The sequence below is a fragment of the Heptranchias perlo genome, chromosome 12, assembly GCF_035084215.1.
Source record: "Heptranchias perlo isolate sHepPer1 chromosome 12, sHepPer1.hap1, whole genome shotgun sequence".
In the NCBI taxonomy this organism is placed as follows: domain Eukaryota; kingdom Metazoa; phylum Chordata; class Chondrichthyes; order Hexanchiformes; family Hexanchidae; genus Heptranchias; species Heptranchias perlo.
The window spans coordinates 35,407,180-35,425,390 of NC_090336.1; the positions used below are offsets into that span (position 1 = coordinate 35,407,180).

Here is an 18,211-nt window from a genome sequence, read left to right on the forward strand (position 1 = left end):
CCTCTATCAACCCAGGCACCCGGAGTAAGGGTGTTTTGAAAACAAATGCTAGGCCATTTCAGAGGGCAGTTAAGAGTCAACCACATTGGTGTGGGACTGGAGTCACCTATTGGCCAGATTGGCAGGTTTCCTTCCCAAAAGGACATTAGTGAACTAGTTGGGTTTTTACAACAATCCAATAGCTTCATGGTCACTTTTACTGATACCAGTTTATTTTGTTTTTTTTAAACTGAAATCAAATTCACAAACTGCCATGGTGGGATTCAAACTCATGTTCAACTGGATTATTAGTCCAGGCCTCTACGATTACTAATCCAGCAACATAACCGCTATGCTACTGTCCCCTTGCACTGAGCAATGAAAAAAGAATTGAGCAGGCAGATTGTAAACAGGTCATTCTACTATAGTGTGATATGTTTTCTAATGTTTTCATAACAGATCTGCAACTGTTAAGGTTTAATTTTTCTCTTTGTTGATATTTCAATATAATAAAATGTAAAAATGTAATAAAGTTGTAAGATCTCGCTAAAAAAAGTCATAATAAGAATAAAACCGGACGGATCACCCGGCATCGGACCACTAGGCACCAGACATGACAAAGGCAAGCCAAGCCCAGTCGATCCTGCAAAGTCCTCCTCACTAACATCTGGAAACTTGTGCCAAAATTAGTCCCACAGAATAGTCAAGCAACAGCCTGACATAGCCATATTCACAGAATCATACCTTTCAGCCAAAGTCCCAGACTCTTCCATCACCATCCCTGGGTATGTCCTGTCCCACCAGCAGGACAAACCCACCAGAGGTGGCGGTACAGTGATATACAGTCAGGAGGGAGTGGCCCTGGGAGTCCTCAGCATTGACTCTGGACCCCATGAAATCTCATGGCATCAGGTCAAACATGGGCAAGGAAACCTCCTACTGATTACCACCTACCGCCCTCCCTCAGCTGATAAATCAGTACTCCTCCATGTTGATCACCACTTGGAGGAAGCACTGAGGGTAGCAAGGGCACAGAATGTACTCTGGGTGGGGGACTTCAATGTCCATCACCAAGAGTGGCTTGGTAGCACCACTACTGACCGAGCTGGCCGAGTCCTGAAGGACATAGCTGCCAGACTGGGCTTGCGGCAGATGGTGAGCGAACCAACACGAGGGAATAACCTACTTGACCTCGTCCTCACCAATCTACCTGTTGCAGATGCATCTGTCCATGACAGTATTGGTTGGAGTGACCACTGCACAGTCCTCGTGGAGACGAAGTCCCGTCTTCGCACTGAGGACACCATCCAACATGTTGTGTGGCACTATCACCGTGCTAAATGGGATAGATTCAGAACAGATCTAGCAGCTCAAAACTAGGCATCCATGAGGGACTGTGGGCCATCAGCAGCAGCAGAATTGTATTCCAGCACAATCTGTAACCTCATGGCCCGGCATATTCCTCACTCTACCATTACCAACAAGCCAGGGGATAAACCCTGGTTCAATGAGGAGTGTAGAAGAGCATGCCAGGAGCAGCACCAGGCATACCTAAAAATGAGGTGCCAACCTGATGAGCGACAACTCAGGACTACATGCAGGCTAAATAGCGGAAACAACATGCTATAGACAGAGCTAAGTGATTCCACAACCAATGGATCAGATCAAAGTTCTGCAGCCCTGCCACATCCAGTCGTGAATGGTGGTGGACAATTAAACAACTAACGGGAGGAGGAGGCTCTGTAAACATCCCCAACCTCAATGATGGCGGAGTCCAGCACGTGAGTGCAAAAGACAAGGCTGAAGCTTTTGCAACCATCTTCAGCTAAAAGTGCTGAGTGGATGTTCCATCTCGGCCTCCTCCCGATATCCCCACCATCACAGAAGCTAGTCTTCAGCCAATTCGATTCACTCCACGTGATATCAAGAAAAGGCTGAGTGCACTGGATACAGCAAAGGCTATGGGCCCCGACAACATCCTGGCTGTGGTGCTGAAGACTTGTGCTCCAGAACTAGCCGCGCCTCTAGCCAAGCTGTTCCAGTACAGCTACAACACTGGCATCTACCCGACAATGTGGAAAATTGCCCAGCTATGTCCTATCCACAAAAAGCAGGACAAATCCAATCCGGCCAATTACCGCCCCATCAGCCTACTCTCAATCATCAGCAAAGTGATGGAAGGTGTCGACAGTGCTATCAAGCGGCACTTACTCACCAATAACCTGCTCACCGATGCTCAGTTTGGGTTCCGCCAGGACCACTCGGCTCCAGATCTCATTACAGCCATGGTCCAAACATGGACAAAAGAGCTGAATTCCAGAGGTGAGGTGAGAGTGATTGCCCTTGACATCAAGACAGCATTTAACCGAGTGTGGCACCAAAGAGCCCTAATAAAATTGAAGTCAATGGGAATCAGGGGGAAAACTCTCCAGTGGTTGGAATCATACCTAGCACAAAGGAAGATGGTAGTGGTTATTGGAGGCCAATCATCTCATCCCCAGGACATTGCTGCAGGAGTTCCTCAGGGCAGTGTCCTAGGCACAACCATCTTCAGTTGCTTCATCAATGACCTTCCCTCCATCATAAGGTCAGAAATGGGGATGTTCGCTGATGATTGCACAGTGTTCAGTTCCATTCGCAACCCCTCAGATAATGAAGCAGTCCGAGCCCGCATGCAGCAAGACCTGGATAACATCCAGGCTTGGGCTGATAAGTTGCAAGTAACATTCGCGCCAGATAAGTGCCAGGCAATGACCATCTCCAACAAGAGAGAGTCCAACCACCTCCCCTTGACATTCAACGGCATTACCATCGCCGAATCCCCCACCATCAACATCCTGGGGGTCACCATTGACCAGAAACTTAACTGGACCAGCCACATAAATACTGTGGCTACAAGAGCAGGTCAGAGGCTGGGTATTCTGCGGCGAGTGACTCACCTCCTGACTCCCCAAAGCCTTTCCACTATCTGCAACGCACAAGTCAGGAATGTGATGGAATACTCTCCACTTTCCTGGATGAGTGCAGCTCCAACAACACTCAAGAAGCTCGACACCATCCAGGACAAAGCAGCCCGCTTGATTGGCACCCAATCCACCACCCTAAACATTCACTCCCTTCACTACTGGCGCAATGTGGCTGCAGTGTGTACCATCCACAGGATGCCTGCAGCAACTCGCCAAGGCTTCTTCGACAGCACCTCCCAAACCCGCGACTTCTATCACCTAGAAGGACAAGGGCAGCAGGCACATGGGAACAACACCACCTGCACGTTCCCCTCCAAGTCACAACATCCCAACTTGGAAATATATTGCCGTTCCTTCATCGTCGCTGGGTCAAAATCCTGGAACTCCCTTCCTAACAGCACTGTGGGAGAACCTTCACCACACGGACTGCAGCGGTTCAAGAAGGGATGGGCAATAAATACTGGCCTTGCCAGCGACGCCCACATCCCATGAACGAATAATAAAAAATAAAATAAAATATCACACATAATACTAATACAAACATAAACTACTTCCTGATTTTCTTTACTTTTATAGGCTGGCCACACTGCAAGGTTTGTTATGAGCTGAAGTGGCTTGAGCTCTGCATCAACACAAGCTGTGTTTTGTAATTATGGTGTGCAGTCAATTGCAAATCAGAGTTAGGAAATAGTCCCATACAACTTTGGTTTCACACTTAGTGCAAAGTAACTACAACTGGTGCAAAGTAAAGATCACCAGAAAACTTCATAGCAAAGACAGTTGGCTCTCTGCTAATACTGCAATCATATCTGGATATCAAATTACAGACTGTAATCACTCCCCAATATTAGATGACCGTCTGTAATCACTCCTGGATATCATATTGCAATTTGTAATCAGCCCCCACTCCCCCTGCCCATATCACATTGCAGCCTGTATTCACTCCCAAGTGGTATCTATTATTTTCCATATAAATTGAATAATCCTTGGATTATGTTATGTCACATTCCTTAATCCTAATTGTCCCATATTCTTTACCTGTCTCTAACTAATTTCTAGTTTCTGTTGTATTGCAGTATTTTCAAACAGTTATCCCAGATCTGACGTACCTGCGTTGTTCCTGGATACTTTGATACTTGTCTTCACTTTGCTGCTCTCTGTCTTTCTCCCACTGACGCAACTGCAGTTTTTTCTTTCTCGATCTTTGCAGAGCTTTCTGTTGTTGGCAGTCATGTGATAACTGATTCTCTCCTAGACGCTCCTGAATTGGTGGAGCCTGGGCCTGGGTCATTGAAATAAAAAAATAAATTTTTATTTAAAAAACTCTTTACCAGTCAAATTATATACTGCTCTGTTTTGTTATTGGGGAAATGGCTGGTACTTGCTTATGTGGTTGTTACATCTCTGTCTGTACACTGACTTTAGAGTATTCACCAAAAAGAATTGAGCGCTGACACAGTTTGTTAGAGCACTGTCCGTCACTTCTAGACCCTTGATTCAAATAATGGAGACTGATGGGATGAAATAGCCTACTGGTACTGAGACTCCTACTGAAATGCGTTTGAATAGTCAATCTAACGCTCAGTGGACACGAGCGTACAGCATAAAATTGGAAGTGTCCATGATGCTCAAAGAGGAATGATGTGCTAAATGAAAAATGTCGTAGATGTTCAGTAGGGTGTGCTCTCCTGAGGCTGGGTTTAACACATTGTTGGAGGAGAGTACAGAGCATTAACCTGTATCCAATCTGTTCTGTACCCTAACCCTAACCCTAATGCAGGGGATTATTTTCATACACCTGACAGTGGCTGACTGTAGTGTGGCATTGGCAAAGGCCTAGGGCATGTTTGCTGTCCAACTTTTCAGCAGAGCAGGTGCATGGCGAGGGAGATTTGGGGGACGGAGCAGGGGAAGAAAGGGGAATAAAAGCAGAAAATATTGGGAATACATAGCAGCATTTGAAAGAGTAAAAATAAAGTTAACATTTCAGACAAATTGAACTAAATTGTTACAGAAAACTATGAAGTACATAACAAAACAAATATACAAGAAAATGGGGTGAAATTGCTCTGCAACTTTGTGGATACCATCAACCAGTTTGGAAGTTTACCCCGGTAGAGGATGTGATGTCATGTTTCTTATGTGTCAGAACCTCTTTCATTGTGATTCTGTTCTGAGGAGGTGTACGATCAATGTTTTCAAACACTGCACTGTAATTAGTTGGTCCAAGGTTCTGCAGCTGCATGGAAGAGATCAGCTGACTGGAGTCAGAGAAGCTCCTCAATGGACTTGAAGATGAGGTTCCTGCAAAAAGAAGAGTATTGTTGTTCTGTACGGTAGTAACTGGATCCAAGGCCTAGCCAATGTCACTCTTCAATTGGTTTTTAGAAAAATAAATGGCCTGAGATTCCCCCCTCCCACCATTTGTAGATCAGCTACTGCACTTGGGCTACCTCTAACGGTCCAGCTGGGATTACGAACTGACCTCAGGCTGGGGGTGGGGAGGGGTCTTGCAGAGATTTTTTTGTATTTTAAGACGAATTATAATGTCACACTTCCTTTTTTAAAAAATCTAGAAACAAATACAATCCATAATTAAAACATTTTTATTTAAATATTTGCATTTATAAAGAATATTAATACACTGTCTAAACTTTGGAGTGCAGTAATGCTTGTTATTTAAGCAAACAAAGCAATGATTCTACACCAGCAATATCCCACAAATAGCAATGAAATTTTGTTTTTTGGTCATATTGGTTGAGAGAGAGCATTGGTCTCTCCATAGAACTCCCTGCTCTTCTTTAAATAGTGCCATGGGATTATTTACATCCACCTGAACAGGGTAGTCGGTACCTAGGTTCAACATCTCATTCAAAGGCCAAGACCTCCAATAATGCACCATTCCCTCAATATTGCAATGGAGTGGTTAGGCTATGAGCCCAAGTGTTTTAGTTCTTTTTCAAACCAGCAATGCAATACACCATGTTTCACATCACAAGCCAAATAGCAGAATGTATAGTACATACACTTGGTCGTATATGTTGTATCGTCTATAGCGGTTTATACATAAACATACCTTATGTAGTGTGCATTGTTGTTTATAGTACATTATGTAGTTTTTTTTTGGTAACAAACCCAGGTAGAACTACAGTACTAGTCACATGCCATATATTTTCAGATCAGGTTCCATGTCAATATTATTGTTACCCATTCACTACATCAATCTATCTCTATTATCTTGTGAGCTCCCCAATATCAATTAGAAAACTAATATAAAATAAAAGTATTATATAAAAATAAGGGGAAAATGTGTGACTTTAAAATGGGGATTGAATTACATCTCCACACCCTGGACCAATTATCCCCTGTCCTCTAACTATGCTTTCTCTGAATACTACACTTGTTCTTGACTCCTCGTATGCAACGCTGCAGGGAATCAACTGGGGCCATTACCCACACAGTTTGTCTTGTGTTTGTCTGTTCCCTTTGTTGTGTATTTGTTGAAATACAACTAGGTAGTTTACATGAAGTACAGGAGTTAACAGTGAGAAATACATGAGCCTGTCTAGAGCTGAATGAATTGTTATCTTTTACCTCATGGACTGTGGAGTTAATATTGAGACATACACAAAGTGGTACAGGCTAGAGGGTGGAGGTTAGAATAAAGTTTTTCACAGCAAGTGATAGATAAGTAGATTTTCATCAAGAACAGTTTAATGATGTGCAGATTAACTCCTTCAAACAGCAGCAAGACAAATACAAATTCCCTGCATTTAATTATAGAAGGTATTAATGGTATTGGTGATAAGTACAGACACATGAACCATTACCATACAGAATACTATGGCTACAGTGCTATAGGGTCCTTAGGGATGTCATCTGTGCAGTGCAACCAGTCATGGTTGAATATTAAAATTAGTAATGTTAGATTGATACACTGGAGTTTTCCTTCAATTAGTTTTGGACAGGGATACATTTCACATAGTTTCTTTGCCACTGTCAGCAGTTATTTAGCTGTCTCAGGAGATTAAATGAAGGAAGATTCTGCACCAGTGCAAAATGTACATGATCTATTAAAAGGAATGAGCTCTGTATATTCTTATAGCCTACCACCCCCTTTATTCGTGCTGTTTTTTATATGATGAATAAATGCTGTCGTAATCCTTTAATGGGCTGATAGTTTTCTTTTGTGAACATCAACAATCATATTTAAATATTGCATACTTAAAATACTGTATATTAGGTAACACATTTACATTTTTGTTTTCCGTCTAACACTTTCAGAAATAAAACCACAAATGGAATCAAAGTGAAAATGATTTCAGGTTTTAAGAACACATATAGACAGGTATCTGATTCCTGCACAAAACAATTAATATATTATGGGGTGAATTTCCTTGGACTTCCCCCGCTCCGCCGCTGTAAGTGCGGTGGAAGTTTGGCGGAAACCCCATTTACAAGAGTGGGTGAAGTCCAAGGAAATTCACCCCATATAAAACTGAAACGATAGTCTCCCCTTACCTGGTTTCTTCCGATGTGGCTCTTGGTGGCTTTGACGCCAATACTTCCATTCAGGCCTGTCTTTTACATTGGTCCTCGGCCTCTCCAACAGGTTAATGTCTGTATTCACCGCTCTGTCCTCCAAAGTAGGCTTGCTGACAATTGTCTCTGGGCTACTATCAGAATCTTCAGATGATGAAGAGGAAGATGATGAAGAAAGCAAGTTTTTATCAGGAATTTTCTTTTTTGGAACATCTAATTCCTGAAGCTGTGAAGTAACTTTCTTTTCCAACTCATCTTTGTCAAATGCTGTTGCGGGTGTAGATCTTGGAGTCACTGGCCACCATCCTGCAGGAGAAATCGCTTCTGGGAAACAGTAACAGACAGGATGAGCTGGCAAACAGTGGAAGCCACGATAGAATCCATGCAAGTAATTATTATATGGGTCCAGGCCAGGGATACCTGAATACCAGGACTGGATGTACGTTGGTTCAAAGTGGCACAGGTGAACTGGCACAGTCTGAGGCCTAAGTGGACAAACATCACGGCAGGTACTCAATTCATCATCCTGTAGTTGCTGTCTGGATGATAGAGGGGTAAGCAGCTCCTTTAGCACTCTTTCATACAAAGAAGATGGAATCCACATGGCCACATTTTTGGAAACTTTGACTGTTTTCCCATTCCAGAAGTTTATAGAGACCTTATCATCTTCCATCGCTGTTCAATTAAAAAGGGGGAAGGGCTTTATATTCTGGAACTATACTTATTACGATCATTTACATGACTCATTATACCACGAGAAGAATATTCTAACATGTCAGGTATTATATTTCAGTCTGGTTATCAATTTAATTAGCTGATTTAATTGTAGCTAGAAATAAAATCCCAAATACACATGACAGTCTAGGAGTTACAGTTACCTTGGGACCAAAAGGGTTTCTGTAACTCTGAAATAGCTGTAAATCTGAAGTGCCATTACATATAACACTGAAATGATGAAAAATAATTTTATTCCGGTGAAAAATACTTTTAGATAAAGTAAATGTCTAAATTAAAAGAAAAATTGACAGGACACCATAGCAAGAACCGAAGTAATGTACATTACTGTAGAAACTTATGAGAAATTGAAAAATGTAATCCTCACAACACAATTCAAGTGAAGTGACTATAACTCTGAGGTCCTTCTACATTCAAACAATTCCAAGCAGTTACAGATTCCACTCATATTCATCATGATTCAACTCATATAATCAGAAAAATAAAACAGGCACTGGGGATACACCATTCAACTGTTCAAATAATGACCACTGTGCACAATTTTTACAAAATTTTCTCTCTGCCTTGGAATTTGATAAATGTTCTCTCTTCACTCACAAGCTAACAAAAGTTGTATGCCAAACAACTGTTCCTTCAAGAACCAGTGTTTTTTTTTCACTGTTTGGGATTGATGTTATTTAACATAAGAACATAAGAAATAGGAGCAGGAGTAGGCCAATCGGCCCCTCGAGCCTGCTCCGCCATTCAATAAGATCATGGCTGATCTGATCCTAACCTCAAATCTAAATTCATGTCCAATTTCCTGCCCGCTCCCCGTAACCCCTAATTCCCTTTACTTCTAGGAAACTGTCTATTTCTGTTTAAAATTTATTTAATGATGTAGCTTCCACAGCTTCCTGGGGCAGCAAATTCCACAGACCTACTACCCTCTGAGTGAAGAAGTTTCTCCTCATCTCAGTTTTGAAAGAGCAGCCCCTTATTCTAAGATTATGCCCCCTGGTTCTAGTTTCACCCATCCTTGGGAACATCCTTACCGCATCCACCCGATCAAGCCCCTTCACAATCTTATATGTTTCAATAAGATCGCCTCTCATTCTTCTGAACTCCAATGAGTAGAGTCCCAATCTACCCAACCTCTCCTCATATGTCCGCCCCCTCATCCCCGGGATTAACCGAGTGAGCCTCGAGAGCAAGTATGTCTTTTCTTAAGTATGGAGACCAAAACTGTATGCAGTATTCCAGGTGCGGTCTCACCAATACCTTATATAACTGCAGCAATACCTCCCTGTTTTTATATTCTATCCCCCTAGCAATAAAAGCCAACATTCCGTTGGCCTTCTTGATCACCTGCTGCACCTGCACATTTAAGGTGTCATTTTTTGTTCAAACTGGCAGTGGGCAAGGTTTCCCATCACCAGCAGATACTCAAAAAATTACTCCCGTATGCCCAACATCATCAAACTACGTTGTACTATTAGCGGATAATATGTGGCATTGCCCACAGCTAGTCAGAGGTATATGTTGTTGTGAGGGAGGAAGGAAGGAATGAATGAACTCAGACTAAGAATATAGATATGTTTTTAAAAGCAAAATACTGCAGATGCTGGAAATCTGAAATAAAAACAGAACATGCTGGAGAAATGCAGAGAATGCTGGTGCTGTTTCCAGCTCTCGCCCTGAACTAGAAAATTTAATCAACTTTGCTTCCAATTTCCAACCTTCCCTCGCCTTCACATGGTCCATCTCCGTCTCTTCCCTCCCTTCCTCGACTTCTCTATCTCCGTTTCTGGGGATAGGCTGTCAACCAATATCTATTATAAGCCCACCAACTCCCACAGCTATCTTGGTTACACTTCCTCCCAACCCACTTCCTGTAATGACGCTAGTCCCTTCTCCCAGTTTCTCCATCTCTGTAGCATCTGTTCTGACGATGCCATCTTCCACACCAGTGCTTCTGATATGTCTTCCTTTTTCCTCGACTGAGGATTCCCCTCCACTGTAGTTGACAGGGCCTTCGACCGTGTCCGTCCTATTTCCCGCCTTTCTGCCCTCACCCCTTCCCCTCCCTCCCAGAACCATGAAAGGGTCCCCCTTGTCCTCACCTTCCACCCCACCAGCCTCCACATTCAACGTATCATCCGCCACCATTTCTGCCATCTCCAGCGCGATCCCACCACCAAACACATCTTCCCCTCCCCTCCCCTTTCAGCATTCTGAAGGGATTGCTCCCTCCGCGACACCCTGGTGCACTCTTCCAACACCCGCTCTCCTCCCCACAGCACCTTCCCGTGCGAGCGCAAGAGATGCAACACCTGCCCTTTCACTTCCTCCCTTCCCACCGTCCAGGGCCCCAAAAACTCCTTCCAGGTGAAACAGCGATTTACTTGTACTTCTTTCAATTTAGTATACTGTATTCACTGCACACAATGTGGTCTCCTCTACACTGGGGAGACCAAACGCAGATTGGGTGATCGCTTTGCTGAACACCTCCACTCTGTCCGCAAGCGTGGCCCTGACCTGCCGGTTGATTGCCATTTTAATTCCCCGTCCCACTCCCACTCTGACCTCTCTATCCTCGGCCTCTTACACAGTTCCAATGAAGCTCAATGGAAGCTCAAGGAACAGCACCTCATCTTTCGTTTAGACACTTTACAACCTTCCAGACTCAACACTGATTTCAATAACTTCAGATCATAACCACTGCTCCCATTTTTTTGAACAGCAAGTGCTGGTAATGGTTCTGCTGTTGCCATTTACAGCTACTCCTGACCAATCTTTTTTTTCTTAACCTGTCCCATTACCACCTTCCTTGCCTTGCACCATCATCCCTTTTGTCATTTAATCACTCTTGCCCTTTACCCTATCACAGACCTTCCCTTTTGTTCTTTCCTCCCCTCCCTCCCCCCCCCCCACTTTCCCTGGCTCTGTACTTGCTTAAAAACTTTAACTCTTTAACATCTTCCAGTTCTGACGTAAGGTCTTCGATCTGAAACGTTAACTCTGTTTTTTTCTCCACAGATGCTGCCTAACTTGCTGAGCTTCTCAAGCATTTTCTGTAGATATGTTTTTACTACAGAATGAAGGCAGAACAGCTAATGTAGGAAGAACTGGTTTAAACGGTATGCTTGCAGATCTTATCTTTTGATCACAATGACACTGAGAACATTAGACGCGGTTGAAAACGAGCCGCTGATTCGCTATCAGCCCATTTTGCGCTACTGGCGTGGACCAATTGCAACCCCTAGGAGTCTTAATGGGCTTCTAGTTTGCAAATCCTGGATTCAAATATAAAAGGATAAAGATAAAATCAGGTCCACTATATCTTCAATCAGGACAATAGCTCTATAAATTGAAAAAAATTAAAAATTGAAGTCTATACCTTGCAGAGGATCTCTGGTCTCGATGCCAAATATCACTGTTCCAGGACCATATCTGGTCACATCTGCTTCCCAAGGTGCTAATACGTTATCATACGGGACAACAGAATGCCTCATGGCCTCGTTGTACTGAATTATATCATGCAATGCAGTCTTCTGCACAGAGGCTTGCCACTTCCCATTTGGATTCACTTTGGTGTCAAACTCAATAAGGAATAATCCTTTCCTTCCCTGGCAACAGCAGAAAGAGGCTATTTTACAGTATCTCTTTTCCTTTACATGTATATTGCTGACACTTTATTTCAGCTGCCTGCAGTATACACTAAGTAAAGCATAATAATTCAAACAGCTTACTGCAGATTAGTACATTTATATACTGTGCCATGAAGTAGTATGACTCAAGGACCTGCTTGAGATTTCCACACAAGTTCTTTTTCTCTTCCAATCTTGTCTCCTTCTCTCGTAAAGGCACTGACTCATTTTGGGGTATGAGGGTTTAGTACTACGCCAACTTGGGTCAGAGTGGTGGAGGTAAGTGACAATGTCAGCCACCTCAAGCAGTAAAATAGCAAATCATCCTCCTCTCCTCCCCAGAAATATCACCTTTCCCTCAATAACCCATTTTTATACTTTTCATTTATGTTCACTAGAGACCACAGATGATCACTGCCAACTGCTTCAGCGAAGCCACCCTCCTGTACCGCAGACAAATGGCCATGATTTATCTGTAAGTTTAGAGTCGCCAGGGTATTCCACCATGAGGGAAGTTACAATCCAACCCAATCCTGTCTTCACTCAACATGCACACAAACACTTTCCACCAGGAGTCACTGGATAGTAATCAGGAGGGTCTGATTTTCCATCCTCCTTTCTTGGGGCTACTGGAGTTAATTACAATATATACCAATACCATCACACTGGCTAAGAAAAGCCAACTCAGCAATTTATTTGAATGTTGCAGCATCTCTGATAGTTACGACCACCAAATAAAATGGCATTTTCTCCTGTACTAATAGTGCACGTTTCCCATAAGGTATGACTGCCACATGTATTATACTTGTAGCAATGTCTCTCCTGTACATTTTTGTTTTCATAATTAAGTTTCATTGAAAAATCAACATTTGTTAAAAATAAAATTGGTGTCACCTAACCACGGCACACACAGTGATGCCGAGTTTAATACTGTGCCTACTTGGGTCAGAATGGCACAGGTAAGTGACAATGACAGCCATCTCAGCCAGTGAAACAGCAACACATTCCACTCTCCTCCCCAGAAGCACCATCTTTCCTACAAGAGCCCAAGTTTTTGTACATTTCATTTATGTTCACTAGAGACCACAGATCATCACTGTCAGCTGCTTCAGCAGAAAATTTACAGCCAGTTTTTCCAGAGATCACACAATTTGAAATCAATGTCAGTTGGTGCCAAAGAAACTGGGATGGGGTGGTTAATGTTAAATTGGTACAAAGCTGCGATAACAGAAATATTTTGAGGGGTCCCTTACTCAGCTTAGTAAGTTTAAACATTCAATAATTTGATAATAAAAATCAGTAACAAGTACTAAGTTATTGACTTGATGCATTTGCATAATTCGTTAGACATATGTTGTGGGTAAACAAATATTATTTAACCCACCCAGAAACAGTTGTAATAGACTTTAGTCTGTATGACTTTATGTCTTCAGCAACAATTTACTATTCTAATCTACCATTTTCAGTCAGACAAAGATATACTGCCTCATTCATCTCAGTTACTCTTTGTGGGATCTTGGTATGCACAAACCAGCTGCAACATTTCCCTACATAATAACAGTAACTGGACTTCAAAAAGTAATTCATTTGTTTAGGTTTTGGGATATACTGAGGACATGGCAAGGTGCTGTATAAGTTCTTTCTTTCTCAGTCATCAAGTACACAAGTAGTTCTCTGACCCAGTTTTAATTCTGCCCCAAAAATGAGAAATAAGATCCATTTGATGGCTTTGTTGGTCAAGGATGTTGTTAGAAATTGGATAAGACAGTTTTCAGTGACATAGAGTAGAACTTTCAAAAGGAGTGGGGTGAGTTCAATTTTTAAATTTTCTTTTAAATGAGAAGTTTTGTAATGATAAAAATATGCAGTTGAACAAATAATCAGCTGTGCCAGGACCGTGAAAAATTAAAAGGAATGTTATTCCTAGTTCAATATAAATATTAACAGCACAATTCACCTCCACCTCTTGCTTGATTGTGCCACGGTAATAGAATCCATCAGACTCACACCTTGCTAGGACAGAGGCTCCAGAAATCAATTGACTTGATCGAAGAGGTCCCTCCCATGGGTCAGCATATTCACAAATACTAATGAAAAAGATGTCAGTACACAACTCCAGTTTCATTTTGATCAATGCAAACAGTGTTTAAAGTATGCAGGAATTGGAAAATAACAATGAATTCATTGCATTATGTAAATAGTTTTTCCAGGTGAAGATACAGATAGAAAGCAAAGACACAGTCACATATAAAGAGTTGGAGAAGGACATCAGGCGCAATTTGCAGTGAAGGAGGGGAATATAACTTATGACAAAAAAATTAGAGGCACCAATAGTAGAAAACATTGTGATTCATTAGTTCCAATTATAAAGGTTACCAATCTTTAATATATTACCTGATTGTTTTTTGATAAAAGCAATTTGACATCATCAAAAGATATGCAGTCGCAGTCTAATTCAGTGTTTCAGTGAATCCAGAAAACAATTGTCCATTGTTAAGGTAAAATAAGTCTTAGTAGTGTATGATCAATAAAAGGATGGGCTAAACAAGCCTCCAAAAAATTCCCTCAAGCTAACAAAGCATGCCCTAATCTGAGAATCCCATTATTAAAACTCCGGACTCAAAAGCTAGAAGTTTTAACTCAAAATCTTTTCCGTAATGTTGTGTTGCCTTGTAAAATTAACTATTCCAATATTGACATTACATTGAACAGATATTCAACTAATTGCATCACTAGTGGGATAGTCCACTAAAAGCAATGGATTATATTCACACTATTGTTTTAATGAAGAGCCAATTATTTGATTACGTCAGTTGTTCAGCTTGCGGTATCTTTTAATAATATAAGCTTGAAATAGTTAAGTAACTTGAAACACTATGCTCTAGTTTCTAATGTGATATGCAGCATTACAAAATATATAGCGAAGTAGAATTAAGGAAATTAATAGTTTAGTAAACTCAAAGATAATATGAGTACCGATATTTGTTATCAAGAAAATGAATGGAGAAGGAAGAAGACTAACCCAGCAACAATCCTTGGACTGTATACACTGACCGGATGCATGTGAAAAGCTTTTGGGTCAGAACCTTCTGCCCATGAGCCAATGTAAGGGTTATTATCCAGTGTTTTTACACTGCAGTATTTCAGATCAGAATACAGGGGCCCAGAGGTTGAGAGGTCGGCAGGATAAACAGGAATCACCTAGATAACAATAAACAAATGATTAGATTCGTCTACAGTGTGAGGCATTTTCTTGCTAATGTTTAGCAAACTTTCCCAAAAAAACAAATGGACCCAATCAAAGTAACTTGTCATTTGTTTTTTCTCACAGATGCATCTCTGTTCCTGGTTAAAGGGAAAGTTTCATCTATTTAAAGTGACAAACATGGATACTCATTAGTACAAACCCTGCCCTGCATCTCTCAGAACACATTTTTAGTCTAAAGACACTTAGCTTGCAATAACTGTAATTTGTTTTTTCAGCATAAGAGAAAAGAGATTTCTTCTTCCTGTAGATCCTGTTACTCAAAAGCTGTCAGGTTTCTCCGCTTGTGAATGATGCTGTTTGAAGTGCTTGGTTGAAATTACAATCTGCTAAGGCGGCAGAATTTTGTGACCCAGATAATATCCCCACTCTGTAATGGCATCAAATTCCTGCTAAGAAATGTGGGTCAGGTGATGTTACTGAAAACTACTACTAGAAACTTTATTCTGTGTCATTGTCTCACCTGGGTAACCATCAGGCAATAGAAAGCAGGCATTATACGTGATGTAAAGGCCCTCTATGATATCATATTGACAGTGATTAATAATTGGAAATAGCTGAGAAAATCCACTGGGAAAACATCATAATTTGTGACATTTAATTAACGAACTAAGTTTTCTTGCTACAGGCCAATCTTATAAATTCATAACTATTTTCAGACAAAATGTTCCAATTTACCACCACCCCTTCAATCATTCATTCGGTAATTCAATCTGACTATGTTCACTAAACATTGTAATTAGACTGTAAAAGATGATAAAAAGAAAAGCCACTAATTCCGAAAATTTAAAACTAAAAAAGTAGCTATGCACTGCAATCAGCATCTGAAAGAGCGAATAGATTACCGTTTCGGGTGAGACCCTTCATCACCTCTGTGACCGGTTTTTGCCTTTCAGAAGATGATTGACCTGCTGCGCTTTTCCATCATTTTCTGTAAAAGCGTTGTTATTTGTGGAGGTCACTTAACGCTGGGTTGACTGGACTTAGTGTTAGTATTAGAATATAGATCATTAGATTTAATTTATGCTTGGATTAGAAATTCAGTTAAACAGAATCAGGACCACGTGTGGATTGGATAGGTAAGTAGTTGCCTGCAGCCAACTGACTTTACTTTACAACATGTGGTTACAGTTTATTCTAGTAAGGGATTGGAATACGAACACGAGTGAACCAATCATACACATATTCTACAGGATCCACTTTATGTCTTATTGCACGCTTCCAAATACAAATGTACGCAATAGCAACGGGCAGGCAAATTATTTTAAATAAAAACACAAAATGTTGGAAACACTCAGCAGGTCAGACAGCATTTGTGGAGTGAGAAACAGTTAACGTTTCAGGTCATGGCCTTTCATCAGAACTTAGGCAAATTATTTTGTTCAGGATGGTTTATTTTGAAACAAATGTGCTGCACAAGTTACCTGTTTAATATCGCCAGAGGTGTTGAGTCTAATGAGGTGAGCACTGCCTCCGGTAAGTCCGGCAATTTCCTGCAGAAACTCTCGACTTTCACTGGCTATCCATTTATCTGACAAGTAGAGTGAATGTATGGGGCGGCCTTGGGATATACAGGGTATCACGTGAAAAATATCTTTTAATCGATTGTCGGGTAGGCCGTTTGTCACTAGGTAGATGGCCTGACATACTGGGTCATCGAATGCAGCTGTTAATGCACCAAGCAGATCCCTGCCCAGCGTACAGGTGAGTGATTGAATCCACTGCATTGCACTGTAGACAGTCTGGGGGGAGCATGTTACTATACGGTCACACCATTTGGTTATCTGCGAGAAAGGAGAAAGCGGATGTTTAACAGTGTAAGTATCTATCGGAATAGAGATTAGAACATGAATGATTTTACACTCGTTATTCAAGGTGCAATAATTATGATAATTCAGCAGAAATAATGTATACCCAATATTTAATATGGATTCAAATAATATACATCATAAGTGAGTTATTAATGTGACTTTAGTTAACAAATAAATCTAACGCTACACTACATAATTAAACTACGATTATGTACTTTTGAAGTAAGTTTTTTTTTGCTAAAGTGCACAGATTGTACCTTTAACCTTCTCAGAACAAGTAAATACCTTATTGGAAAATTCCACAATGTTAAAGCGACTATCGTTTGTGTTGTGAGCCTTGGCCAGAAGTGTTTCCATAAGGTGGTACTTGACTGTACTGAGGTAGGCTTGCATGCTTTCCGAGGTGTCGATAACAAAGGTAACACTGCTGTCCCTGATGTCTCCGAACAACGTGGGAAATCCGTGGAACTGGAGAATGGGATGAACCGCTGGCATGGTCGCACCTTCCCCCTCCCCCCCAAAAAAATACAAACAAGCTCGGGTAAAGACAAACAACAAATATTCACAGCGAAGCGCTGCTCCAAGTCCGTTCAATACCAAGGGAACAGTTCGAAAGGCTTCAAGAAGATATTTAAACGTTAGTAAAGACCATTTAGGAGCCAGTGTTGGACAGCTCTATAAATCCTCCTCAGACAAACACACTTTACCAAGGTCAGATCACTGGAACAAGTGTGAATATATAAAACACACTGGCAACCGGCACTTGTTTTCGAGGCTTAGTGTTTTATTAAACTTTTCTTTACACCGTGCCTTGAAAATAATAAACCCGAACATTGTACGGGTTGCCCCGGTGTCATCAAGTCTTTACTGTAAGATCAGTACTCACCGGGGTCAGGCTCGATTCGGCCGCAAGGCCCGACTTGAGGCGGGACTCGGTGCTGCCAACTCCGGTTGCTAGGTTCAAACCTGTTGCTATGTTCTTTATTTCCTGTTGCTATGTTCCCCGTGCCGTGTTGCTAGGTTCCCTATCCCCTGTTGCTAGGATCTCTATTCCCTGTTGCTAGGATCTCTATTCCCTGTTGCTATGTTCCCTATTCCCTGTTGCTATGATACAGACCGCTTTCATGCGCAGTGCACTGTGAGAGTTGCAGAGCGAGCTGCGAGGAATTGCACCACATTAGTGCTGAACTCAATGCATACCTAGGCGGGTGTCTGTCCTGCACCTTCGGGGATCTGAGGTGGAGAGTGTTGTATGGAACAAACTGCTTTTTGAGCCACTTCATG

General features: G+C 41.7%; 1 protein-coding gene across 5 annotated transcripts in view; it reads right to left on the reverse strand.

Moving 5' to 3' along the window:
- The window catches only part of c12h11orf16 (chromosome 12 C11orf16 homolog), a 40,727-nt gene extending 22,741 nt beyond the window's left edge, over nucleotides 1–17,986 (reverse strand). For 3 of the 5 annotated variants that reach the window (XM_067993948.1, XM_067993949.1, XM_067993946.1), the window contains exons 1-8: nucleotides 17,213–17,986; nucleotides 16,541–16,900; nucleotides 14,874–15,052; nucleotides 13,809–13,938; nucleotides 11,602–11,830; nucleotides 7,467–8,162; nucleotides 5,056–5,249; nucleotides 4,055–4,227 (exon numbers count right to left, since the gene is read on the reverse strand). In XM_067993948.1, coding sequence (XP_067850049.1) covers nucleotides 4,055–4,227; nucleotides 5,056–5,249; nucleotides 7,467–8,162; nucleotides 11,602–11,830; nucleotides 13,809–13,938; nucleotides 14,874–15,052; nucleotides 16,541–16,900; nucleotides 17,213–17,422 — 2,171 coding nt within the window. In that variant the 5' untranslated portion in view covers nucleotides 17,423–17,986. The remainder of the gene's footprint in view (nucleotides 1–4,054; nucleotides 4,228–5,055; nucleotides 5,250–7,466; nucleotides 8,163–11,601; nucleotides 11,831–13,808; nucleotides 13,939–14,873; nucleotides 15,053–16,540; nucleotides 16,901–17,212) is intronic. The other 2 variants (XM_067993947.1, XM_067993950.1) reach the window with 2 other exon arrangements.
- Between the last annotated feature and the right edge of the window lie 225 nt (nucleotides 17,987–18,211).